At 45.6% G+C, this 26,312-nt stretch overlaps 1 protein-coding gene across 1 annotated transcript; it reads right to left on the reverse strand.

Moving 5' to 3' along the window:
- Positions 1 to 522: 522 nt before the first annotated feature.
- Positions 523 to 25,298, reverse strand: LOC137518845 (myosin regulatory light chain RLC-A). The gene is made up of 4 exons (XM_068237218.1): positions 25,171 to 25,298; positions 10,361 to 10,567; positions 3,776 to 3,937; positions 523 to 1,362 (listed from the first exon to the last, which is right to left on the reverse strand). Exons 2-4 carry the CDS (start codon positions 10,542 to 10,544, stop codon positions 1,190 to 1,192), a joined length of 519 nt encoding a protein of 172 aa, XP_068093319.1. The 5' UTR covers positions 10,545 to 10,567; positions 25,171 to 25,298; the 3' UTR covers positions 523 to 1,189.
- Positions 25,299 to 26,312: the final 1,014 nt, after the last annotated feature.

The raw sequence follows: 26,312 nt of genomic DNA on the forward strand, positions 1-26,312 counted from the left end.
TCCATCACTGTGCAACGAAAACGGCACACCAAAGGAGGGCTAAAGAATGCACAATAACGTCCAAGTTATACTGTCTACAATGAGTTGCGTTAGGGGCACGTTGTGCGACCTAAACGTCGCATCAAACGCAACGTCCTAATGTGAAAGTAGCCTCAAAGCGAAGTGATAACTACTCCTTGATAATACTCTCTCGTTCCCTCGCAGGCCCCTCCGTTTAAATCTCCCACCGCGGGAGCCCAAGTGCTCCCGAAGACTGGCGGCTCCATACCGAGCACGAGGGCACATGCGCAGTATGGAGCAGCCCGTCTTCTGGAGCCCAAGTGACCCATGAGTCAGAGACTGCTAACGGGGGAGCCAGAGAGGACCGTGAAGGACCAGAGCCTTCCCTCCCATTAAGTACCTGTTTCCCCCTCTCCCCCATTTAGGATTCAGACTGCCTTTAAAAACACCAGAGTAATATGTTGCCAGTCTCCACCAAATAGCCCTCATGGAACCTGAAACAAATACCACCATGACAAGAGCCTGATAAAAACACTTTTATTTTATAAAATGCGGAAATATTGTAACGGATCTGAAAATAAGAGTCCGTTTGACCTTTTACATATGGCGAAGTCACAGACATACTTGGCCCCCAGTGGGACTCCCCCTTATTATCTCCCTCATTGCCTAGTGACAGTCTTAGAAAATGTATATCCAGGAGATGAAAGAACAATGTGCAGTGCAGGCAGCTGCCAGATGTAGGAGTGTGATCTGCAGCAGGCGGTTTTAGCATACATTGGAAGTGAATGGTGACGTTTACAATGGTTTCACTTGAACTACTGCCACTATGATAATCACGTTTCATCCACTCTGCCAGACCACTTCTGAGATATATTTTGATTGATAGTCATTTATTTCTTTGTTTCTTTTTATTACAAAATAGCAAAAAATCCAGCTTACGTCAAAAAAAGGACAATCTGTTGATCTGCTGTGCAGGAATTCTTTACATTTGCTAGTAACAGGTTACAATGATATCTTCAGTTTCCAGTTTGCTTAAATAGATGTGCGTGTGCCATACAGGCCTGGAATAAATCCATAAATACACAGAGAAGGTTTAGAGAGCTACATGCATGCACAGTTCTACCAGGAGAAGGAGACTCAGAGAAGGCAGGAAGCTAAAGAACATCTTGCGGTTGCCGTGACAAAGGACTTAATCATCCTTGTCCTTCGCTCCGTGTTTCAATATACGCGTAAACTCAATATAATTGAAATTGCCCTTCTTGTCGATGGGTGCCTCTCTGAAAAGCTCATCTACTTCCTCATCTGTGAATCGGTCTCCCATTGTGGTCAGCAGTTCTCGCAGATTATCTTCTGGCATGGTCCCTAGAAAGCAGACAACAGAAGCTGTGAGTTGAGGGCTAATTTCACAGTTTGAGAATTGTATTCATATTTCGAGGGATTCACATAAAATTTCATGGCATGGGCTGAGGGGTATAAATGGGCGTGAGCATGCTGGCAGAATGGACATTGCACTAAAGGTGCACAAAAAGGATGTTTATAAACCTCTATTTTACAGGCAGTGGTTAAAACAAACACCTCAAACCAAGATTTTGTCCCTCTAAACCTAGGTGCGCCTTCTAGCCTAGAGCGCCTTATAGTCCGAAAAATACGGTAGTAAAAATAAATAGTGTAGCTAGCATTAGACCGGTTGCTGGGCACCAGCACATTATCTGCTCCCCTCAGCTCTGCTGTCCTGCAGGTAGTGGGGCCACTGCTGGCCCCACACTGCCATAGGCTAGGGGGAATGTAAACAGAAGCAGCTGAATGTACAATAAACATAAATCATCTCAGGCCAGTTACTTCAGCAGACTATTCTGACTGGTTGCTTTCAGTTACTGCATGTTGACAACAGTCACAAATGCTGCTCTTCTCATGGCCTATTTCTGCATGCAGCTGCCAAGGTGTGAGCAAAAGGTCAGTGAAATAGTGAGAATCGCCACAACATCCTATAAATATCTGTTGTGGTGGTTAGGCCAACAAGCAGCACCTGGCTGGCATTAACTGAAGGCCTTTCATACAGCAGCACTGTGTGCTGCACTTGGCAGAGCCATGTACAATAAATCCAAAAGATCACAGAAACTGCCAGCTGATAATGCAGAAAAGCACTACTGTATTTTGCATAAGATGAAATTAAAATGAACTGCAGTTTACAGAGCATTCAAAAACACTAATGTGGAAATGAATGTAAACCCCAGCACAAAACACAAGGAATAATGTTCTTTGAAAATTCTAAATGCAGAGTCATCAGAAAATACTGCATTTTCTTCTTTAAAGTGAATGGGAACCGCATTTTTTAAAAAAATGAAGCAAATACTTACCTAAGGAGAGGGAAGGCTCTGGGTTGTATAGAGCCTTCCGTCTCCTCTCTCAGTGCTCTCTATCCTGTGCTGGCTCCTCCCCGTTTCAATCACCCACCGAAAGGGTATTTGGAAGTCTTTGGGAGCCGTGTCCTCCTGAAGACGTGCGGCTCCATACTGCACAGGCGTGAGCGTGCAAGAGAGCATTCAGGTGCAGTACTGGGCCGCCCTTCTTCAGGAGCACTCGGGCTCCCTGAAGACTTCTGAAGCCTCCTTCGGCCAGGTAAAGCAGTATTTGACTAAATTAGTCAAATACTGCTACCGGGTGAGCCAGCACCGGAACGAGGGGACCAGGAGAGGAGCAGGAAGGCTCTATAGGACCCAGAGCCTTCCCTTTCCTTGGGTAAGTATCTGTCTCATTTTTTTATTCCACAGGGACTCGCTGCAGTTTGCTTGTTGTGTCTTTTTTTTTTTAAATGCGGTTCCCATTCAGTTTAAAGAGTAACTGTCCGGCATAAAATCAAATCTTTATTTTTATCTGGTAAACAAGTAATAAGGATGCTAACCAGGCAATTCAAAAGAAGAAAAAAAAATTATCTTCTTGGTTAATCAAAACAAAAAAAAAACAAAAAAAAGTCCTAGTCAAAGTAACCTGTCAATTCCGATCAGGCATGATAGCAAATTTCACTTATCAAACACTTAAACATGAATCAAACACGCACCCAATTTTAGTATTAACCACCCTGGCGCCGCAGCAACTTTAAATTTTTTTTTTTAAATCATGTAGCTAGCCTAGCGCTAGCTACATGATGCCCCTCTCCCTGCGGTGTCCGGCGCGTACCTTTGATCGCCGCCGGCGCATACCCACGTAAGGAAATCCTGTTCTACCCCCTTGGGGGGGGGGGGTAGTTACGTGGCGGGTAGCGGCGCATCGGTGGCGAGCGGGACCAACGAGTGCTTGCTGCGGGTTTAAAAAAAAAAAGTGAAAATCGGCACAGCAGGGCCTGAGCGGCGGCCTCCAGCGGTCATGGACGAGCTGTGCTCGTCCATACCGCCAAGGAGGTTAAAGCACATCTGACCAGAGGCAAAGCTACCCCAGAGGATAAGCACAGATGGATCCGCAGACCTCTGTATGGTTTCATTCCACTTGGTCCTCGTAATCACTCCTTTGGCTAAAGTCAAATAATTTTCAAACAGGAAGAGGCAGGGCAGGCTTGCTGTATGTTCCCTCCAATCATCCTCCCTTTCTATCCTCTTCCCCACCCCCATTCACTCCCCTTAAGAGGAGGAAGTGGAAGAAATGGGAACGAACATTGCTTCAAATTTTTCAAGGAGTGATCATGAAGGACCTGGGGAATGAGGAGCAGACGATGCAGAGGTATATGGATAATTTTTTTCTTTTTTTAATACTGCTACATGAAGTCATCCCATTTACTCACCTACTCCCTCTTCATCAAAGCAGGCAAATGCATTCCTGATGACATCTTCTGGGTCTGTACCATTCAGCTTCTCCCCAAACATGGTAAGGAACATGGTGAAATTAATGGGTCCAGGTGCTTCATTCATCATGGCTTCCAGGTATTCGTCTGTTGGGTTCTTGCCTTTAAAAAAAACGTAGAATTAAAAGAAAAAACTTCATATGTCAAAATCCATTTTCATGCATAACTGTAACAAACACCCAAGGTGACTAAAATCTTGTCCCCACAGCAGCTGTGGTCCCAGCTCGTCATGTGCCAACTCAAACCTTAGACAGCGGATGTCTAACCTGTTTCAAAGCACCTGGCCAGACACCATTCACTTCCATTTCCACAGGCTGCAGTCTGTACTCCTAACCCCTGCACTCTAAGGGTACATACAGACATACGATAACGTTCGTTCTGAACGAACGAACGAAGTTAAATGAGGTATCGGCCGATGATCTTTTGAAGAAAGGCTACTTTGAACATCGTTCGTGTACGAACGATCTTGGAACGAGCGTTGCATGCGCAACATGATGTATAAACTGATTTCAAACACAAGTGTCAAAAAGAACTGTTTGAGCATGTGCAAAGCTTTGAGAACAAACGATTAACGACCGATCGTTGTACAGACATTACTTTTTGAACGATTGTCGTTGGAAAAGATCTGGCAGAATGGATCGTTCTTTACCAACGACATATCTCGTTGTTCGGTTGTTTTAATGATCGTTCGTGCACTTTTTACGAACTATCGTCGGGCAATGCCGTCGGTAACGATCGTTTTAAACGACTATAGTCGCATGTCTGTACGCACCCTAAGGCCTCATTCCCATCAATTAGCACAGATGGCTGTGCAATCTGAATGCAATGCATACAATCGCACAGCACTCTATGCTGCGCTGCTGATCCCATTCATTACAATGAATGCCTCAGCACTGCGATTCTCAAAAAAAAAAACAAGCAGCAGTGGCGGCAGCGCAGATGATGGGAATGGTAGAAGTAGGCACCTCTACCGTTCTTGCGCGTCGCACATATGCGCTGCCAAAATGCACATAGCAGCGCGTATAGTGGGAACGAGGCCTAACAGCACAATGCCTCTGAGCCAAGGAGAAACTGCATTCATGGGGCCTGCAATAGCCCCTTTAAACTCCACCACCTCTGGTCATAATCAAATTCTTAAACCAGTATTTCAGCTACAGAAGCTTTTTTGTAATGTATAGCCACCAGTAGTTCTGTGTGCACACTTAGCAACCAACCAATTTATGCTACTTTAGTCAACGTTCTGGATTTTTTTTTCTTAATTAAGCACCTAGTTATGCATGAAAAAAAAAAAGTCTTAGAAAAACAAACAGGGAAACATCTGCAACATCACATATCGTTAACTCCCAGCTGCCTGCTGAGTGCAGACTCCCTCACAGACTAAAGGTGGCCACATACCAGATCATTTCTTAAAAATCTCTTTTCAATTCAAGAATTGCAATAAATTTTTCTGACATTAGTACATGTTATACATGTAAAATTTTTCCCCCCAATTATGAAAAAATGATTGAAAACTCAGAAACAAATTACTTGGGTCTGTACATCAAGTAACTGACAATCTACGACACACCATTCAATTTTTATCAAAATTGATCAGAAAAAAAACATTCCCAATTTTTTTAATCAAATAAATAGGAAATTCGGTCAGATTTCTCGAATGAATGAAAAAAATTTTTTTTGGGGGGGGGGGGGGGACAACCGATCGTAATTATCGAATTGGTGTATTATTATTTACGCATATATTGTAGTTGCGCACCCTGTCTCCAAAAAGATGACGTGCCAGGCAGAGGATGACCAATCCAGTAAACATGTAGTGAATAGGCCGGCACCATCTTTTTAAATGCTCAAATCTTATTTATTCAGTATTGCCATACAGAAACGACGTTTGAGCGCAGTTCCTTTATCAAGTTAATGACATCCTGACAAAAGCATGCAATATCTCATCACTTATATACCCACCCACCCCTATGAAGCAGCCAGTCACAGTGCTGCATTCAAAAAGGACCAATCACCGCTCTTACCATAGAGCGGACTTGATAGGGAACTTGCCACCAGGTTATGGAGCCAATCGTGGAGAGGCCTACACCCCATGTGACCGGATGTAAGAGCGAGAAAACGTAGGCGCAGCCGTGGTGGGATGTTCCCTTCCTCCGCCCGTCTACGTCACTGTATCCTCCCACAGGTCAGATGGACCTGATGGGGAACAGGACTCCTATGCGTCTTCACGTAATGTGAGACGCAGTCCACTGCGTATGTGCTCAGCGTCCGGACACGCGACTTGCCTACTCCGCCCACCCCACCACGTCACCCATCACCATGGCAACCAGTAAACAGCCGGCCAGTGTAAACACTGCGCCGCGCTGCCAATCTGGTCATCCACAGCTACTGAGCACCAGGCAGGGATAGCGGAGAGGCACAACCCGAGGGAGACGCAGGGACCGACAGTGCACTATGTACATGTCGGATCCATCCATACTCCGTCAGCTGTCGTCACTAGTCCAGAGGCCGCACACATACCTGGACATAGCAAGATGGAGTGCTATGTCCAGGTATGTGCGCGGCCTCTGGACTAGCGACGACAGCTGACGCTATCCCTGCCTGGTGCTCAGTAGCTGTGGATGACCAGATTGGCAGCGCGGCGCAGTGTTTACACTAACCTGCACAGAGCGATTTTGCTAGCGTTTTAAAGTTACTGCACACTAACAAAATTAAAATTGAAAGGACCAATCAGACTTTAAAACGCTAATCGCTCTACAACCGCTGGCAAATTGATACTTTTTAAAAACGCTCCCTAAAACTCATGAAATCACTTACAAACTGCTCATACAAAACGCTAGCGCTTGCGATTAGCGATTGCGTTTTGCAGTGGGTTCCAGGCCTGAAAGAGGTCTTGTAATGAAATGGGAAAAAAGAAAATTCAAAAGTCCAATTCCAAATTGTAAAGCAAATCAGAAGCTGTATATCCCAATCAGTTACTACAAATATAATGTAGGGCCAAGTGTCTTGGCAGAGAAAAGCAAATAAGCTTTCAGGAGGCTGTACATGGGTAGGGAATATTAAAAAAAAAAATAAAAAAATAAAAATAGTAATGCATACCGGTAGCTGTTGGCATGAACATATCATTAACGAAGGAAATGTAGAAATGCCACAGAGCATGGAAGTTATTTATTGGATTTATAGATCGCAAACTTATTACGCAGCGCTGTACAATACATAGGATTACAGACAATAACAGGGGTGACCGACAGCACAATACAGGTAATAGACAATAGATACAACAATACAGATTAAACAAAAAAAAAAAAAAAAGGCCATGAGATAATACAGATGGTAATACAATGCCAGACCATACACTGGAGTGGTAGTGCTAATAATACAAGTTTACATATTCCGGGTAGGATGTACAATTAAGTATGATATATCAGTTATTCAAATTAATTTTCTAACAATTTATAATCTGCTTTGAAAGAGCTCAAATATCCTTTTTCCATCCCTCATACACATGTATAAGGACTGTCACCAATAGGGATCCAGGGCTCCGGAACAGCAAAAAGGTAAAACACTTGCATTTAGCTTAGTAAACACTGCTGATAACATTTTAGAGCAGAAACTACTACTAATTACTGATTTTAATTCTGTTTTGCAGCTGAATAAAGCAGATTTTACACCAGGCTACAGTTTAGATTTCAGTATTAAAAATTCAGATATTGCACTTAAAAAAAAAAAAATTATGAGACTTTACAGTGTTACTACATTTCTTGTTACCATTAGTACAGCATACAATTATATCACAAAGTTATTTTCAGCTCAGCTTAAAGGGATACTGTAGGGTGGTCGGGGGAAAATTAGTTGAACTTACCCGGGGCTGCCATATTTCCTTTTAAGTAATACCAGTTGCCTGGCTAGCCTGCTTATCCTCTGCCTCTAATACGTTTAGTGATAGACCCTGAACAAGCATGCAGCAGATCAGGTGTTCCTGACATTGTCAGATTTAACAAGATGAGCTGCATGCTTGTTTCTGATGAGACACTACTCCAGCAAAATAGATCAGCAGGGCTGCCAGGCAACTGGTATTGTTTAAAAGGAAATAAATATGGCAGTCTCCATATGTCTCTCACTTCAGTTGTCCTTTAGATACTGTAGGGTGGTCGGGGGAAAATGAGTTGAACTTACCCGGGCTTCCAATGGTCCCCCGCAGAAGTCCTGTGCCCGCGCAGCCGCTCACCGATGTTCCGGCCCCGCCTCCGGTTCACTTCTGGAATTTCAGACTTTAAAGTCTGAAAACCACTGCGCCTTCGTTCCAGGGTCCTCGCTCCTGCTGATGTCACTAGGAGCGTACTGCGCAGGCACAGACCATACTGGGCTTGTGCTCTACACTCCTGGTGACATCAGAGGGAGCGAGGACACCGCAACGCAGGCGCAGTGGTTTTCAGACTTTAAAGTCTGAAATTCCAGAAGTGAACCGGAGGCGGGGCCAGAGCATCGGTGAGTGGCTGCGTGGGGCACAGGACTTCTGCGGGGGACCATTGGAAGCCCGGGTAAGTTCAACTCATTTTCCCCCGACCACCCTACAGTATCTAAAGGACAACTGAAGTGAGAGACATATGGAGACTGCCATATTTATTTCCTTTTAAACAATACCAGTTGCCTGGCAGCCCTGCTGATCTATTTTGCTGGAGCAGTGTGACTCATCAGAAACAAGCATGCAGCTCATCTTGTTAAATCTGACAATGTCAGGAACACCTGATCTGCTGCATGCTTGTTCAGGGTCTATCACTAAACGTATTAGAGGCAGAGGATAAGCAGGCTAGCCAGGCAACTGCAGTGTTCTCCCCAGGCTCTTTTAGCCGGGTGCTTCACCCGGCTAGATTTGGTGACCACCCGGCTATCATCAGCTTACCTCCTTACCTCCTCCTATGCTGTAAGCACAGTTGCCCTGCATTTTCAACTCGCCCCACCCGGCTACTTTTTCATGCCACCCGGCTACTATTTCATGCCACCCGGCTGGAAAAAAATTCTGGGGAGAACACTGCAACTGGTATTACTTAAAAGGAAATATGGCAGCCCCCATATCGCTCGCACTTCAGTAGTCCTTTAAAATACTAGTTTCACACTTGCTGTACTAGAAAACACTTCTGTAACACTTCTCTCACCTTGTCACTTCAGGTATACTTTAAAGCAATCCTGTGGTGGGGAGGGGTTGGGAGAGGTAGTCAATCGATGGGTCATAATGTTGCACGGTATCAAACAGTGGAACGCTGTGAGTTCAATTGATTTCCTACTAGTATCTATTGGAAATCAATTTGCTGGGTGTGCGCAAGTAATCAACCACAATCCGAGTAAAGCCACATATATACATACATACATACATACATACATCTTATACTAAAGTTTGGTTCCACTTTAAAAACGTGTGCTTGAATCCAGATTTAGTAACCTACTCCCTGCCAAACAAAGCAATGAATGCAGTACTAATTTAAGGCTGGTGCACGCTACAAAAGCTTTTTTAACGCTAGTTATTTTAAAAGTTCTTAAGCCCCATTCACACTAGAGCGCTTTTCAGTTGATTTCAGCATCGCTGGAAATCACTAGCGTTTTGAAAAGCGCTTGGTCAATGTCAAGTATATGTGGCTGTTCTCACTTAAAGGGGAACTGAAGAGAGGTATATGGAGGCTGTCATGTTTATTTCCTTTTAGACAATACCAGTTGCCTGGCAGCCCTGCTGATCCTCTGCCTCTAATACTATTAGCCATAGCCCCTGAACAAGCATGCAGCAGATCAGGTGTTTCAGTGGTTCAGACTTGTAAGTCTGATCTGACAAGACTAGCTCCATGCTTGTTTCTGGTTTTAATCAGATACTACTGCAGAGAAATAGACCAGCAGGGCTGCCAGGCAACTGGTATTGATTAAAAGGAAATAAACATGACAGCCTCCATATACCTCTCTCTTCAGTTCCCCTTTAAGTGTTTTGTGTTTTTCAGCGATTAGCTGAAACACAAACTCGTAACCTGCACCATTTCTGAGTGATTAGCGCTTCAATGTTAAAGATAGGAGCGCTTCAAAAATCGCCCAAAAGCGATTCACAATAATCAGCGTTTTTCCAGCGCTTCTACTCAGTAAATATAGCAAATGAGCCACAAGACAGAGCAGATTACCCATAAAACACCTGTTTCCTGGCTAGCAGCCATCTCCTGGAACACTCTGAAAAACGCTATCCCATACAGTGAAAAAAGCGCTCAAAATACTGAGAAAAAACGCCAGAAAACGTTTCAGAGTTTGCATTTAGGGATTTGTAGCCTCACTAATGCAATGCTATGGGGGAATTTTGCAAAATCACATCGCTCCAGTGTGCGCGCACACACACACACACACACACACACACACACACACACACAAGATGACATTAGCAGCCTTAAAAAAAAAAAAAAATTAAAATCACAAAGCGCTCAGAAAAGCTCTTCTGGTGTGCACCAGCCCTTACTTTATAATCCACTGTGACAATCCCAACACCACAACATAATCACTTACCAAGAGATGCAAGCATGTCATGCAAGTCTTCTTTGTCTATAAAGCCATCCCGGTTCTGATCGATCATGTTGAAAGCCTCCTTAAACTCCTGGATTTGAGACTGGTCAAACATAGCAAATACATTGGAAGTTGCGCGCTGGGGGCGCTTCTTGGTGGTTTTTGTCTTGGCCCTTTTGCTTGACATGGTGACGGTGGTGTTGGTCTAATCTGAAATAATAAACAACGAGATTAGCAAATATGGGCTACTGCTGAGACCATTTAAGTTATCCATGCAAGTCCAGCAATTATCTACAGAGAGTGCCACGCCGGTTAGCTGCAATGCAGAAGATCTTACAGGCTTGCTGTGATTATAGTAACACCGAACAAGAAGTGCCCCACAATTCAAAATAACGCAAGGTACTTTACCCAACTGTCTTCAAACAGCAACTACAGACAGCAGTGTTCAGGTCCTCAAATAGGCTTTGTGATATCCCCGTCACCATCTGGCTCTAGGCCACATTCCCTCCACTAAATGTAACAACCAAATAAAACTCAGCTTTACTTCCTGCATGAGATCATTGTGGAAAATATGGAGAGGAAAGCCCACAGCTGAACATGCTGCATCACTGCAGACAAAGGACATCATCACAGAAAGAATCTGGATAGTGTTATTAGAATATTGTGACAGCAGGGAAAAAATTAAAATGATGCATTACACACAACCACTGCCTATAACGCTCAGGACCCAAGCATTTGGCTGTGCAATGCAGATGGGAGGAGGCATGATGGGCACAAAACACAATGGTGGGGTGTCTGGTGGGTAATCACTGTGTAATTTCTGAAGTACACTAAAAATCAATAAGGCAACACTGCACACAGTACAAAAACAGACAGAAGTGGGGAGAATTGATATACAAGTGGTTAAATGCACAGAACAATCATAACATCCAGCATCACAGGCACAAAATACGCACATAGTACATGTGTGGTTTAAAACATCAATATGGCGGTGACCAAGCTTAAGGTCAGAAGGGTTTCACTGGAGGAGCAAAGATTCCAGGTGGTATGGTATCTGTAGAAGCGGATCCGAGATGAAAAAGTAACTACAGTATAGTGTGTGTGTGTGTGTGTGTGTGTGTGTGTGTGTGTGTGTGTGTGTGTGTGTGTGTGTGTGTGTGTGTGTGTGTGTGTGTGTGTGTGTGTGTGTGTGTGTGTGTGTGTGTGTGTGTGTGTGTGTGTGTGTGTGTGTGTGTGTGTGTGTGTGTGTGTGTGTCTTCTAAAGTTTAGATAGTTTACACAGCTGCAAACCGTTTTAAAAAGGAGCCTTCTGCTTTATTCCATCCCATGCTGCGTTCCAATTCACGGTCATGTGACTACAGCACTTCCTCCTTTCGGGTTGAAGGAGGAAGTACGGTAGTCTTGTGACCGTGAATTGGAATGCAGCGTGGGACGGATTAAAGGGAAGGTTCAGGGACACCTTGCAAAAAATAAAAATCGATATCCACTTACCTGGGGCTTCCTCCAGCCCGTGGCAGGCAGGAGGTGCCCTCGCCGCCGCTCCAGAGGCTTCCGGTCGTCTTCGGTGGCCGACCCGACCTGGCCAGGCCGGCTGCCAGGTCGGGCTCTTCTGCGCTCCAAGGCCCGGCACTTCTGCGTCCCACGCCGGCGCGCTGACGTCATCGGACGTCCGCCGGGCTGTACTGCGCAGGCGCAGTAGTTCTGCGCCTGCGCAGTACAGCCCGGCGGACGTCCGATGACGTCAGCGCGCCGGCGTGGGACGCAGAAGAGCCCGTCCTTGGAGCGCAGAAGAGCCCGACCTGGCAGCCGGCCTGGCCAGGTCGGGTCGGCCACCGAAGACGACCGGAAGCCTCTGGAGCGGCGGCGAGGGCACCTCCTGCCTGCCACGGGCTGGAGGAAGCCCCAGGTAAGTGGATATCGATTTTTATTTTTTGCAAGGTGTCCCTGAACCTTCCCTTTAAAGCAGAAGGCTCCTGGGTAAGTTAAACCCTCCCGCGCACCCCCCGCCCCACTCAGGTGTGCTAATTACCTGGATGAATTCTGAACACGTATTCAGAATTCCTCCGTTGCTCATCCCTGATCAGGACCCACCAACATGAATAGTGCCAAGAATCACAGCGGAGGGGAGTCACACCTGCTATTTAGGTCACCTTAGGCCACGTTCGTATTATGAAACGCAGATGGCCGTGCGTTTAGAACGCAACGCATAGGAACGCACGCCATCCGCATTTCTATGCGTTGCGTGGCTGATCCCATTCACCTGAAGTGAATGGGTCAGCCGCGCGTTTCAGCATAAAATGTGTGCAGCATGCGTTCCCGGACTGCACTGGTCCGGAACGCATGCAGTGTGAACATTAGACAGTGCAGTCTGATGTCGTGCATGTCTGCCTCCTGCACGCGTTCCCGACACGCGGATGGGAATGCGTGCAGTGTGAACAGGGCCTCAAACAACAGTCTTGAGATAGTTTGAGGTATTTGGGCTGGAAGTATGCACAGGTATTAACCCAACACCCAGACAACTGACAAAACACAGCCCAGATGATGATTATATGAGATAGATATAGATAGATAGATATGACACTGGCACTGTTACTTGATTCTCCATGCACTCCACTCTACCCCATAAAGCCGCCCCTCCCCTCCTGTAACCTATATTGAGCTTCGTACAAACACTAAATGAAACTTGGCTGCGATGGCTGATAACTGCTGAGAATCTAATGTGTGTACAGCGATGCCTCAGCCAGCTATCTGCTGGGCAGATCAATTTAGCTAATCACCTCCAGAGAACATTGTTCTCCCCAATGATCCTGCCATGTGAAGTAACTCCCTGCCAGTTTCATCGCCCCCTCCCTCCCCTGCATAGCAATGGAGGGGGTGCTGTCCACCACAATAATTTTGCTGGGGGCCTGTGCCACTGATATGCTGCCCCTCATCTGATCCAGCAGCTGCACACTTGGATCACAACATAAGCATGACATCCAGGAACAGTTCTAAAAATAAGAGGACTGCATCCATATTACTCAGTTCAAGAATAATTTATAGTGCATTCTCCTGCAATTCATTATGGGACTTGTAGTTCCTTAACAGCTGGAGAGCCAAGTTTGCAGATCACTGACCTAGTACACACGAGGACTATCACCTAGCAGAGTTTGGGATCGAGCCTTTGGTCGATAATGTGGGGCCTGATCCTGTACAAACAGAGGCTAGCAATGTGCCTGCTGCTGTGGAGGGGAAAGAGGCACAATGCACAACTTCTGACAGGTGGGGTGAGTAGAAGAACAATGCACTAGGAGGTCGCTAAAGATTTGCCATGCTGTTCTGGATTGAATATCATGATGCTAATATTAAGATGTTATGTCACTACCAACCATAAAATTGACAATTGCCCCTCCACCCCCCCCCCCCCCCCCCCCAATAAAATAAAAAAAGGGTACCAAAGGCCTATGATTTTATTATAGTCCCCACAACAGGGAGCGTCCTGCTCATCTCTCCTCCACCTAGGGTTAAACCAAACTGGCAGCATCTCCTTCTCCATTTCATACTGCCCTCTGATGACTGATGTTATGAATATGTATTGCGTCGGGCATTCGAACGCCGCTATCAACGCACTCCCGACCTGCCGGTGATCGAGAAAAATCTTACGCACGGATTGACAGGAACGATCGATTTCAGGCGGAAACCGATGGTTGTCAGCGGTGTGCACGGCGATTTTACAGCCGATTCGATCACTGTGATCGAATTGGCTGTATATCGGCGGGAAAATCGTTAGGTGTATGGGCCACTTTAGTATAACCAGAGGCCAATTTGGCTGAACACTGACAGCATTTTTTTTAGTTCTGGATTTTCTAGATACACCAGACCCACTAGATTAAAGCTGCATACACACATCAGACTATAGTCTTTGGAAAATGAAAGATCACAGACCAATCTTACCACCCTTCATGTAGTACGAGAGCCATACTCTACACAGTCTATTCTATGGAGCTGAACTCCCCATCAGAAAAAAAATCTTTGCAAGATGCTGCACACACAGATGCTGCACACATTCAAAAGATCTGTAGCTGCAAAAGATCTGTTCCTGCCAAAAATCCATTCCTGCAAAATGCAATGATAGTCTATGAGATCTGCAGATCATCATACACACATGATTTAACTGACATTCATCTGCAGATCAGATCCACCAGGATGGATTTTCAGATCTGCAGATGATTGTCTGATCTGCAGATGAATGTCAGTTAAATCATGTGTGTATGATGATCTGCAGATCTCATAGACTATCATTGCATTTTGCAGGAATGGATTTTTGGCAGGAACAGATCTTTTGCAGATACAGATCTTTTGTGTCTGTACAGCATCTGTGTGTGCAGCATCTTGCAAGATTTTTTTCTGATGGGGAGTTCAGCTCCATAGAAAAGACTGTGTAGAGTATGGCTCTCATACTACATGAAGGGTGGTAAGATTGGTCTGTGATCTTTCATTTTCCAAAGACTATAGTCTGATGTGTGTATGAGCCTTTAGACTCCACTCTTGTCTTGGAAAAAAAAAAAAAAAAAAAAAAAAAAAAAAAAAAAAGGAGAAAAGAGAAAGCATACAACCCTGATTAAAATCTATACAAGTATCATTACAGGGTTATTAAGGAGGGAGAAAGAATCTCCCACTTACCACACCATCAGCCTGTGAAACTGCCGCCGAAGATGTGGATACAAATGTTGTGGCTGTAGATAGAGCCTCTGCCCTTTGCGCCACTGCGGAGGCTGACACGGCTGTCCTCCATAATGGCGTCCATTTAAATAAAGAAGGAACGCCCCGCAGTTCCGGCCGATCAACTTCCGCTCCGCCTCCTCCGCCAGAAGTACGTATGCGCTCCACCAGCCGGATAGCCTCAAAAGCCGGCATTAGTGTATCACGCAAGAGGAAGGCGGCAACTACAGCCCGATCACCTCTGCTAATCCGGGCATCCAGCATGTAATGGTGGCACCTGATCTGACCCCCCTCGTCCAGTCTTCAACCCCTCGGAGGGTTCTTCTTTAGAGACCCTCAGGGACCCTCAGGCACCCTCCAATGACCTTCTCACCCTCTGGTGAGGAAAACAAAATAAATGGGAGCAGAACTTTGAAAGTGTTTGTATAAGAACTATTTCTGAGTATTCACCTAGTTGACCACTTGTGGACTGCAGTGTTAAACCCCCTAAAAAAAAACAGGCCATTTTTTTTCTAAATTGGCCACTGCAGCTTTAATGCCTCGCTGTAGAGCCGCACACACCCCCTCCCCCCCCCCCCCCCCTCCACACAGAGCTTTCTGTTGGTGGGGTCTGATCGCCCCCCAGATGTTTGTTTATTTTTTTAATAAATGGCCCCATTTATTTTTTTCTCTAACTCCCTCCCTCCAGTCAGCCAATGACGGCGATCGGCTGTCATAGGCTTCAGCCTATGAGAGCCGATCGCACTCCTGTGTCCCAGGGGGACAGCCGTGTCACACAGCTGTCCCCAGTACATAGCTGCCTTAGATCGCAGCGCTGTACTATGTAAATAGACGTCTCGCCATCTAACGACAATCGCCGCTCGGAGACTGAAGGCAGAAGCAGGGATGCACGCGCTCCTGCAAAACAAGCCCGCAGGACCTTACGCCAATCGGCGTTAGGTGGTCCTGGGGCTGCCGCCACGCCCATCGGCCTGACGCGGCCGACAAGTATTTAAATCTAATATTTCATTTGCTTTTAAATTCCAGAGCCCTTGCTTAGCATTGCTTTTGAAGATCACTAAAGAGCATATTTTGATCCTGGGAACACGATGTACCACAAGTTACTCTTTCTGTAAGATGGGGTTTGTGGATATCATCATCTCAAGTACCGATTGACAAATGTGCATTTCTCAGGGGTACTCCATTTTTGGCAATACATGCTTTTGAAACATTCCTTTAAGCTTCTGATTGACTAAGAATGCTTATTCTGGTTTATTTATACAGTGCATGATTTACCGTATATACTCGCATATAAGCCGACCCGCATATAAGCCGACCCCCAACTTTTCCCTGAAAAACCAGGGAAAAATGATTGACCCCCATATAAGCCGGGGGTAGGAAATGCTGGATTGGTGGAGCCCCCCAGTGTGTCCCAGTATAGCTAGTATAGTGCCCAGTATAGGTAGGTAGTGTCCAGTATAGCTAGTAAAGTGCCCAGTATAGCCAGTATAGTGCTCAGTATAGCACCCAGTATGGGTAGGTAGTGCCTCAGTTTAGCTAGTATAGTGCCCAGTTTAGCTAGTATAGTGCCCCAGTATGGCTAGTATAGTGCCCCAGTATGGCTAGTATAGTGCCCCAGTATGGCTAGTATAGTGCCCCAGTATGGCTAGTATAGTGCCCCAGTATGGGTAGGTAGTGCATCAGTATAGTGCCCAGTTTAGCCAGTATAGTGCCCAGTTTAGCCAGTAGCATAGGTAGGTAGTGCTCCCCCCGCGGCCGCCGCTGCTATTACCTGCTTAGGCAGCGGCCGCTTCCTCTTCTGAACTTTCAGAGTATCACAGCAGCGCGCCCGGCGCTGCTGCTGTGACGATGCAGAGTGCAGGAAAGAGCGCGGCTCCCTATAGCGGCGATCTGTATCGCCGTTACCAAGGGAACCGCTCTTTCCTGCCCCCTGCATCGTCACAGCAGCAGCGCCGGGCGCGCTGCTGTGATACACTCTGAAAGTTCAGGAGGGGGAACGCGGATTAGGAAGCGGCCGCTGCCTAAGCAGGTAATAGCAGCGGGGGGAGCGGGGAGGGGGGGGGAGTGAGGCGCGGACCACCCACCCACCCACCACTAGACCACCAGGGAAGACTCGCATACAAGCCGACCCCACAACTTTTGACCCCCTTTTTGGTACGGTATTTTTGTTAATTCCAAAGCTCGCTGTAGTAGACTGACAAGTACATATTTCCTCTAAAAACAAACCAAGCACTCCCAGAGAGTACATGTACCACACATGGAGAACATAGGCATTAGAAGACCTTTATTTGCAATGGAGTTAAAGTTAGACCTATTGTCACGATTCTCAATCTGTGTTCTGTGTCACATTTATGAGTCATCTATGCAGCTGCTTACAGGATTACTGCTTAACAGTGATAAGCAATACGGTTATTTGACCAACATACTTATTCCAGTCTGACCAGACCAGGAATCTGCGAGGGCTGAACTGGCACTCTGAAGCAATCCAATGCTAGGTACACGCATTGCTGACAGGAAGCTGCCAACCTGCTCATGATCTATACCTGGATCGATATTCCGGAGATTACGTTGGAAAAATCAATCCTGTATCGAACTAGAGCAGTTCTTATTTGAAATAATTGTCCAATTCCCATCGATTTGACTGGAAATAGCATTGTGTACCCCCAGCATAAGGCCTGGTACACACCATGCAATTTTCACTTCAGATTGAACTTCTGATCAAAAAAAAAAAAAAAAAAAAAAAAAAAAAGGATCGGATCAGAAAAAAAAAAACAGGCTATTTATTGCAAGTGACTGATCCGAAGCCCAAAATCTCTCGATCAGAAAGGAAAATATCACTCGCTATGCCAGCCATTGTTCCACCCAGGGCTATGGAGTCAGTACAAAAATCAACCAACTCAATTTATGAAACCTCCGACTCCACGTACCCAAAATTGCTCCAACTCCAGAGCCCTGGTTCCGTGTGCACGTCCTTTCAACCAGTATCCAATATGAAAAATTACTTGAAAATTACCAGAAATATGAACGGAATTTGAAATAAAATGGTCTAGCTTTCTTCTATATCCGATAATTGTCAGATCTGAATATCCATTAGATCTCTAGCTAAAGTAGAACCTCAAGCAAAAATTACATTCTGTACACCAGGCTTAAGTCTGTACATTATCTCCAAACTAATGCTGGTGATACACGGTACGTTTCTGTACCATGTATCGAGACGCTGATGCTGGGAGCTGATAATTTCCGACAGGTCCGATGACCCGCCGGATCAATTCCCCGCTCGATCCCCGCGGGCGGGCAATAGCGGGGAGTCGAGTGGAAGATAAGGAAGCGCCCGCGGGAACGAGCGGCAATCGATCCGGATGGCAGCCTGGACGCGGCGGGAGTCGGCCCCGTGTATGCCCAGTATAAAATTGATCATTGGTTAGGTGGCTAGCAAGAGTGTTTAATGCTAGGTACACACAAGGCTTTCCCATCATGATTGGGGAGGGCTCAGTTCTCAAATGGGAATAGAGCATTTGCACATATGCTCTCCTAGCTCGTTTAAAGAACTAGAAATGCGTGCTTTCAACATATACAGTATTGTCTTAAACTAGGTTTACAGAATGTTTTGGGAGGCAATTACAACACCAGCCTTATACAGACAAGCTGCTTGGCTGGAAGCATTCTATTGAGGGGGAGGGCAGCATACATGTGAACTGCATTCTACTGCAGGTTCTTTATTTTAAGTTCCTACAGGAACAAAAAGGTGATAGGTGAAATGATTAATCTTTGCTGATTGCCGAAGAGGAAGCCACCTCTACTTTTGCCTGTACTCAGGCGTCACGCCCGAGTACAGGCAAAAGTACAGGTGTCCTCAGTGATCTGCCATGGTTACCTAAAGTAAACCCGAGGTGAAAATAACCGGTGAGAAACAATTGTATCTATCCTACTCCTAAAAATGACTATTTAGATATCACACAGTTGAAAGTAGGTTTAATGTTTTGTCTCTGCTCAATGTCACTCTTTGAAGTGTCCTAGAGCTAAAAATATATGAACTATTGACTTTTTTGTAATCTATTCCCTGCACTCAAAAGCTGTTTCCTGCCAGGAAAGAGGTTAACTAATTCCTCATCAGTGAAGGTTTGAGACTTGAATGGAGAGAATCGGTCATATATATACACCTTAATGTATAACCCTGTCTGGTAGAAAAAAAAAAAAAAAAAAGGAACGCAGCCTATTCAATATGCATGGCACCCTACATAGATATGTATGTTATGTCACCTCAGGTACACTTTATTGTGCCAAAGTGCCGTATCTTAAATGCTGGGAACACACCATACAGTTTTAAGGTCTATTTTAATTTCGATCGAGAAATTCGGTCGATTTTACTTCAAGGAATCAAATGCATTTGAGCGATTCAGAGGGCAGATTCGTAGGTTTTTCTCGATCTAAAAGTGATCGGACATGTTGAATATAAATCAACTGAAAATACAAAAAAAACCGCATCGTTTGTATACCCCTAAGGCCTCTTTCCCACAAGGACATTGCGTTTTAGGGGACGTTATAGGTCGCATAACGTGCCCCTAACGCAACGCCTGGTGGTGTTTGAGGAGGACGCTACCTAGAGCTGCGTTAAGCAGCTCTTGGTGCGCCTTTTTTGTCCTATGCGCTGCGGAGACCACGTGATCGGAAAACACTCCGCATCACGTGGTCCCGCCAGCCAATCAGTGGCCGCTCCAGGAAGAAAACACTGCAGTGAATATTAATGAGCCATGTGGCTAAGTACGAAAGCGGACTCTCCGCTCCTCCTCCCCTGACAAAAAAACCCCATTACTGAGCATGTGCACACAGTCTAACGAACGCACAGCATGCTGCACTTTCTTTGAACGTCCAGCGTTACACTGTAACGCAACGTGGGCTCTGTGAACAGCCCATTGATTTTTTATTGCTGTGAGTTGGGCTGCGTTACAAGCTGCTGTAACGTCAGCCTGTAATGTCCCACTGTGAAAGCAGCCTAAAGCAATAATGGGAGGCCAAGCCCATTGCTCTCCTCCATACCCCACCTGCAGAAGCTGCTCTGTGGGGCCCAGGTCAGATGCTTCTCCCCCTCTCTAGTGTCACCCCCAGGAGTGCATTTAACTCTGGTGGGCAATACAAATGGCTCCCAAACTTTGAGTGTGCACTTTTAGCCACTAAAAAATTAAATTTTACAATAATATTTTTTTCAATCTACATTAGTCTAACTAAAGATGCTAAGTGTTCTTAGATGTCTCCATTGTCCCACACCCTCTAATGTCTGTGCTAGCTGTCACATACAATCAGTGGGGTATACATAAGCTGTTGTAAGGTAAGAAATGTCCCCACTGCAGTGTTCACATCTTTAAAATGTGTACACTTTGAAGAATTTGGCCCAAACTTGAGACGCCGCCCAGGATCAAACTCGATCCTACAGGCGATACTGCTGGTCCCAGTGATGTACAGATGCGTTGCTCAGCAATAGCAGAGTGATGCATTCCATGTCTCTGTTGTGAGGAGTGACAGTCTCATTGCTCGCAATGTTGCAGCTTCTGTGAGCGTGGCAAGGAAGGCAACAATGGACTTGCTAATTGTCAGCATGCCAGATCATTAAGTGATCTAGGTGGACCCCTGTACTAATGGCTAGATTTATTCTCAGCCAAGAGTACCAGCCTAAGCATGAAGCTGAACATGGGAATGCTGTGCTGAAACGTATGAATGGCATACACGGATATGTCTGAATCTGAAGTTGGACCAGCGTTTTGTCACAGCAAGGGAAACAACTTCACATTAACGTTTGGGGGACAGAGGCCAGGCGGCGTCACAAGGCCAATTCCCAAGGGATTTCATGCAGAAATCAATCAGGAATTGGCCTGCGGTGTATGGGTAGTCAACAGATCTATCTAATCAGATGTATGGGACAAGCTGTTCAACAACAAAGTTTTTTAAGCTGTTGCTTTCCAGGAAAACAGCAAGGAACCTATTGTACCTTATGTAATTTCAGGTACACTTTCACAGAACGCTAAATATGGCAGTCCAAAAGCAGGTTCAGAAATGTCATTCTCACCAGCATTTCCATGTATACCTCAATGAAAGAAAAACACACAGCTTTATCACTTTTTCAATCCGCTAGTTAACAGGTTTGTTCTTACACACTAGCATGCATCTAAAGCTAACATTTCAGCCCTCATTTCATTCTCTATCTTTTAATTATATCTATAGAGTAGAAATTTTATACTAAACCTTTGGCTATAGTAAAGTTAGTGCCCAGGTGCCAGCCATGTGCCTGTATGAATATACAGCGTACGACCAATTCTGGTGTAATAAACTTCTGTTGTAGTCAATTGCTTAGGGAGTGTCCCTTGAAGTTTACTATAAATGGATTGTACTGTATATAGTGCCAATAGCTTTCATAGCAATGGTGGGGTGCATAAATACATAAAGGCCCATCTACTCACAGGATTGAGGTCACCCAACAAGGATTCAAACCAGGGCTGTGGAGTCTGTACAAAAATCATCCGACTCCAACTCGGTTTATGGAACCACCAACTCTGGGTACCGAAAATTGCTCCGACTCTGTCTACTACTTATCAGGGCTTTGGAGTTAATACAAAAATCATCTGACTCCAATGTTTTATGCAACCATCAATTCCACACCACTGACTGGAACCCCATCCCTCAGGCGATATTGCTGGGCCGAGGCTGAACAGCTAAAGAAAGTTCGCTAACGGCGTTGGGATCGCGATTGGGGGAACAGGCAGGGCTGGACTGTGTGACTGGGGCAGAATTACCAGGCCGCCAAGCAGACTATCCAGGCGAGGGAAGGTAGGTGTGTGTGTGTGTGTGTGTGTGTGTGTGTGTGTGTGTGTGTGTGTGTGTGTGTGTGTGTGTGTGTGTGTGTGTGTGTGTGTGTGTGTGTGTGTGTGTGTGTGTGTGTGTGTGTGTGTGTGTGTGTGTGTGTGTGTGTGTTTTGAAACATGCAGCTATTTAGAAAGTACAGCAAAAATAAAAAGACACCAGGGGAGAGGTCCTATCCTTGTGCTTACAATCTAGTATACTCCTATCAATTTTATATACCAACGCCTAGTTCCAGGACACTGAAGCACTGAGTTCCTGCCCTAGGAGTCTCTGGCAGCACCTATGACAAACAGCAGCTAACAGTCTAATTACATTTTGTTTCCTGACTGTGTCCCATCAATATTCAACTCATGGAAAAAATATATTTGGGTGGTGTGGAAAGAAGCAAGAATCTCCTGGGGATTTTACAGTTGCCGGGTGTCCCCTTGAGAAAGGAAAGCCAAGCACTTAACATCATAAGCATGATAGTAATTTGCAAGACATCCTCCCAGTAATGAATAAACATTCTGAGTTTGGAAAATAGTCTTGTTCGATTGTGCAATTCTTCCCATCAGGAACATCTGCAGTCAATTTAGTAAAGTTCCAAAGCAGCTTTTTACAGCTTAGATGCAGGCTTAAAAAGAAGGTGTGTGATAATACAACTTTACTCTCATCTTTTAGGAAATTCAGCTAAATGGCAAGCTGCACACCAGCTAGAACAGTGTATAGATCATATACAGGTCTGCCTTTTTAACCTGCCTATTATGGTTTTTGGGACACAGATCTAGAAAGCTTAGGTACAAGCAAACTGCCTCATTTGTATGTGCCTGCATGCAACCATATCAAAGGCAGGAAGAGGAAGGAAACCGTGAAAACTCTGCCCAATGTGCAATTACAGATTAACTAACTGAACAATGTAAGAACCCTTCCCACTAAAAACATAATACAATATATGTACACACTGATGGCATTTGATGTCTTTACCAAACAGTGTATGACGAAAATTTGGAATAACTACTGGTATTTACATATAATACATCATGCATGGAACGTGGAGGTAGAAGCATTTTATTAAATTACTTTTACATCATGACATTCACTGATCTCAATTTCTGTAATACTATAAATATTATGGTATAAGTTTGTTCCACTTCCTCACTAGCAAACTAGTAGCCCTGTAGTGGCATTTGTAACCCTTAAAGGACTACTGGGGGGGGGGGGGATTGAACTTACCTGGGGCTTCTAATAGTCCCCCGCAGACGTCCTGTGCCCACGCAGCCACTCACCGATGCTCCTGTCCCCACCTCCAGTTCACTTCTGGAATTTTAGACTTTAAAGTCGGAAAACTACTGCATCTGCGCAGCAGTGTCCTCGCTCCCGCTGACGTCACCAGGAGTGTACTGTGCAGGCGCAGACTGTACTGGACCTGCACAATACCCTCCTGGTGACATCAGCAGGAGCAAGGGCGCGGACTGGGAGGCAGGGACTGAAGTATCGGTAAGTGGCTGCACTGGCACAGGACATCTGAGGGGATCATTAGAAGCCCCAGGTAAGTTCAACTCTTTTACCCCTACGGTACTCCTTTAAGTTAGTTAAACTCCAAGCTGCCAGATGACCCCGAAAATTCTTCTATTAGGTGGGTATTGGCAATAATCTGCGCAGGATAAAAAGTCCAATGTCCATCCCCACCCAAATCTGGAGAGGAGTAATCACAACTGAGGTTGTCTGCATGAATAGGCAGAGCTAAGCACAAAAGGTCTGTCAGAGAGCGGCTTGATAGACTGTCACCTGAAATGGTCATGAACAATCATTTTGGGCAGTGTTTTAGATATTATAAGGGAAGTTTGAACAATTTTTTGTGGTTGTTTAGGAGTTCTACAATGAAACCACTTAAACTTATCTGCCCCAAATCCTTGTTATTGTTTCAGGTGCTGCACTAGAGCAAGCACTGTATAAACAAATGTTTAGCTCCCGCCCCAGCAGTGTTCTATGGCGGGATAAAAGGATGAACAAACCACACACTTCTTAAAAGTATCTCTGGCAACCAGTCTCCAGGGATTTGCCCAGCCTTGTAATAAGGCAATATAGATATAAAGGATGTCTGATATTCACACAATGCGTGGGCACACGTTCCAACCTAGACACTACCAACAAGAAGAGAAGTTGAACTCATGAGCTTTTATTTTTTTCATTCCAAAAGAGCAAGAGCTTTGCATGCAGTTAATAAGATTCAGAAAGCAAATGCTCAACTTATCAAGCTGTCAAGCAGTTATTAGATCCAGCATCTGGTTAGTCTCGTCAAAGTGCCACATCAGCTAATTCTGCTTCATACAGACAAAAACACATTTCCTTAAATGCTCATCTCTATGGGGGATTCCACTAGGGTCTCCACATTTCAAAAAACATTTTTAACTGGCTAACTCAATTGGCCATAGAGTTTACTAGTAACATTAAACTTTAGAGCCCCTCTGAAAGACAGTAGGTAATGGCACTGTCTAATGTCACAATGTCTTCAGTAAGTAAAGCAAAAATGGCACTGCACTTTATAAATAAGTGAATTAAAACACACATACTAACATGTGGTAAATGTTTCATTTAGATCACAGAGAATGATCAGTCAGACTTATGTAAGTAGTACTCAGGGGCATAGCAATAGGGGTTGCAACCACATCAGGCCCTTAGGCCAGAGGGGCCCCAAAAAGTCCTTCCTCAAATACAGTATTAGCTCTCTATTGGTCCTGTACTCATAATAATCACTTCTATAGCTACTTTGATTTGTGGTAATCATTAAACTGCTCCCCACCTCCTTCTTGCACCTCTGACACTGTAATTGCCATTGGCAGGTTTTGGTTCGCCGTATCAATTGTTATGCATAGAGTGCTTGGGGGTCCCCACTGTAAAACTTGCATTAGGGCCCACAGCTCCTTAGCTACGCCACTAGTAGTAATGCTTTTAGTAGTTGGATAGACAGTTTTGCACACCTAGCAGCCGTCACCATCCTGGGGACAGAGCACTTGTGTGACTGCGCAGCTGCAGCAGAACTACAACTCCCAGAAGCTGGCAGGCTTTGGATATGCTATACTAGCTGAAGCTGAGCGGCAATTTTCTACATACGGCCGGGGTACAGTTGGGATGGATAGGTTGCAGTTCATGCTTGGGCGCGGTGTAGCAGATTGTAGGCCAGGTACAGCACTGGTGCTCCCACTGCGCACACGTCCTCCACGCCTCGGGCTTACAGTGCCCCCCTCCCCCGTATATCGTGTACTCACTGCCATACTCACCACACAGGCGGAAATCAGGGGCACAGAACCGACTGGCTGTTCTTCTCTCGATTGTAGACTCTCTCACCTCCAGCCTCTGACCAACACCCTCACACAGACACTCCTCCAGCCGCTCACTTCCGCATTACTCGCCGCCACAGGGAGCGGATGGAGCCAACCATTGCACATGCAGGGGTCACACAACCCTCAGCAAGGCACAGCACGTCTCCGCAGCCAGGTGGGGAAGCGGGCTCGCTGTGATGTTTATTCTCGCTACAATACACAGCAAGCAGATGCATGTTTCTTGTGTGTAGAAGCGTGCAGCTGAGTTCGCCCCCATCTTTGCATTTGGTACATTCCACATCAGAGGGTGGGATACATTCCAGGGACGGTGACGTCTTGAGACGCTGGCTGACACATGTCCTTGTATGGAAGCGGAGCTCACCTCTCGCGGGAGTACAGCGTGGGTCAGATGCCAGGAGGTGCAGCTGGCACAGGGGTGCTGCGACGGGCTCGTCATTGCTAAAGATATTAATGGTGACGGGATAAGAAAACAAATCTAAAACTTCTCGTCTGTGTAGCTGGAGCAGGAAAGGAGGAGAACCCCTGTCAAGCTTTTATTGCTGTTTGCTAATAAATTGAGAATTTCACTAATAGGGAACCCGAGGTGAGAGAGGTGTAGGCTGAGCTATTTATTTACTTTTAAACAATGCACATTGCCTGGCTGTCCTGATGATCCGTTGCCTGTAAAGCCGCATCTACACGCGTAGATGCGGCGGCGATGTTCCTTATCGGCTCGATTGATAAGATCCGACAGGATGGACCTCCCCACCGCCGATTTCCTGCTCGTTCCCCGCGAGGGGACAATGGCAGGGAAGCGAGCGGAAGATGCGCGGCGCTGGGACGAGCGGGTATTGAATCCTGCTCGCGTGCGGTGACGCGGAAGAAGCGATCGGAGCCTCATCTACCCGTGTAGATGAGGCTTAATATTTTTAGCTATAGACCCTAAACGAGCATGCCTATCAGATGTTCCTGATAAAAATCTGATTTTATAGCTCCATGCTTGTTTCTGGTGTGATTCAGACTCTACTGACAAAGCAAGACTGACAGCAACTGGTATTGTTTTAACAGGAAAAAGATATGGCAGCTAGACATGGGTTCAC

Source organism: Hyperolius riggenbachi, chromosome 5, assembly GCF_040937935.1.
Source record: "Hyperolius riggenbachi isolate aHypRig1 chromosome 5, aHypRig1.pri, whole genome shotgun sequence".
Lineage (NCBI taxonomy): Eukaryota > Metazoa > Chordata > Amphibia > Anura > Hyperoliidae > Hyperolius > Hyperolius riggenbachi.

Excerpts from the sequence above, each read along its gene's own strand:
- LOC137518845 (XM_068237218.1), bottom strand. The coding sequence starts at position 10,544 with ATGTCAAGCAAAAGGGCCAAGACAAAAACCACCAAGAAGCGCCCCCAG. Across the intron at positions 3,938-10,360 it reads TGACATGCTTGCATCTCTTG|GCAAGAACCCAACAGACGAA; the intron begins GTAAGTGATTAT and ends TTTTTTTTAAAG. Across the intron at positions 1,363-3,775 it reads CTTTGATGAAGAGGGAGTAG|GGACCATGCCAGAAGATAAT; the intron begins GTGAGTAAATGG and ends TCTGCTTTCTAG.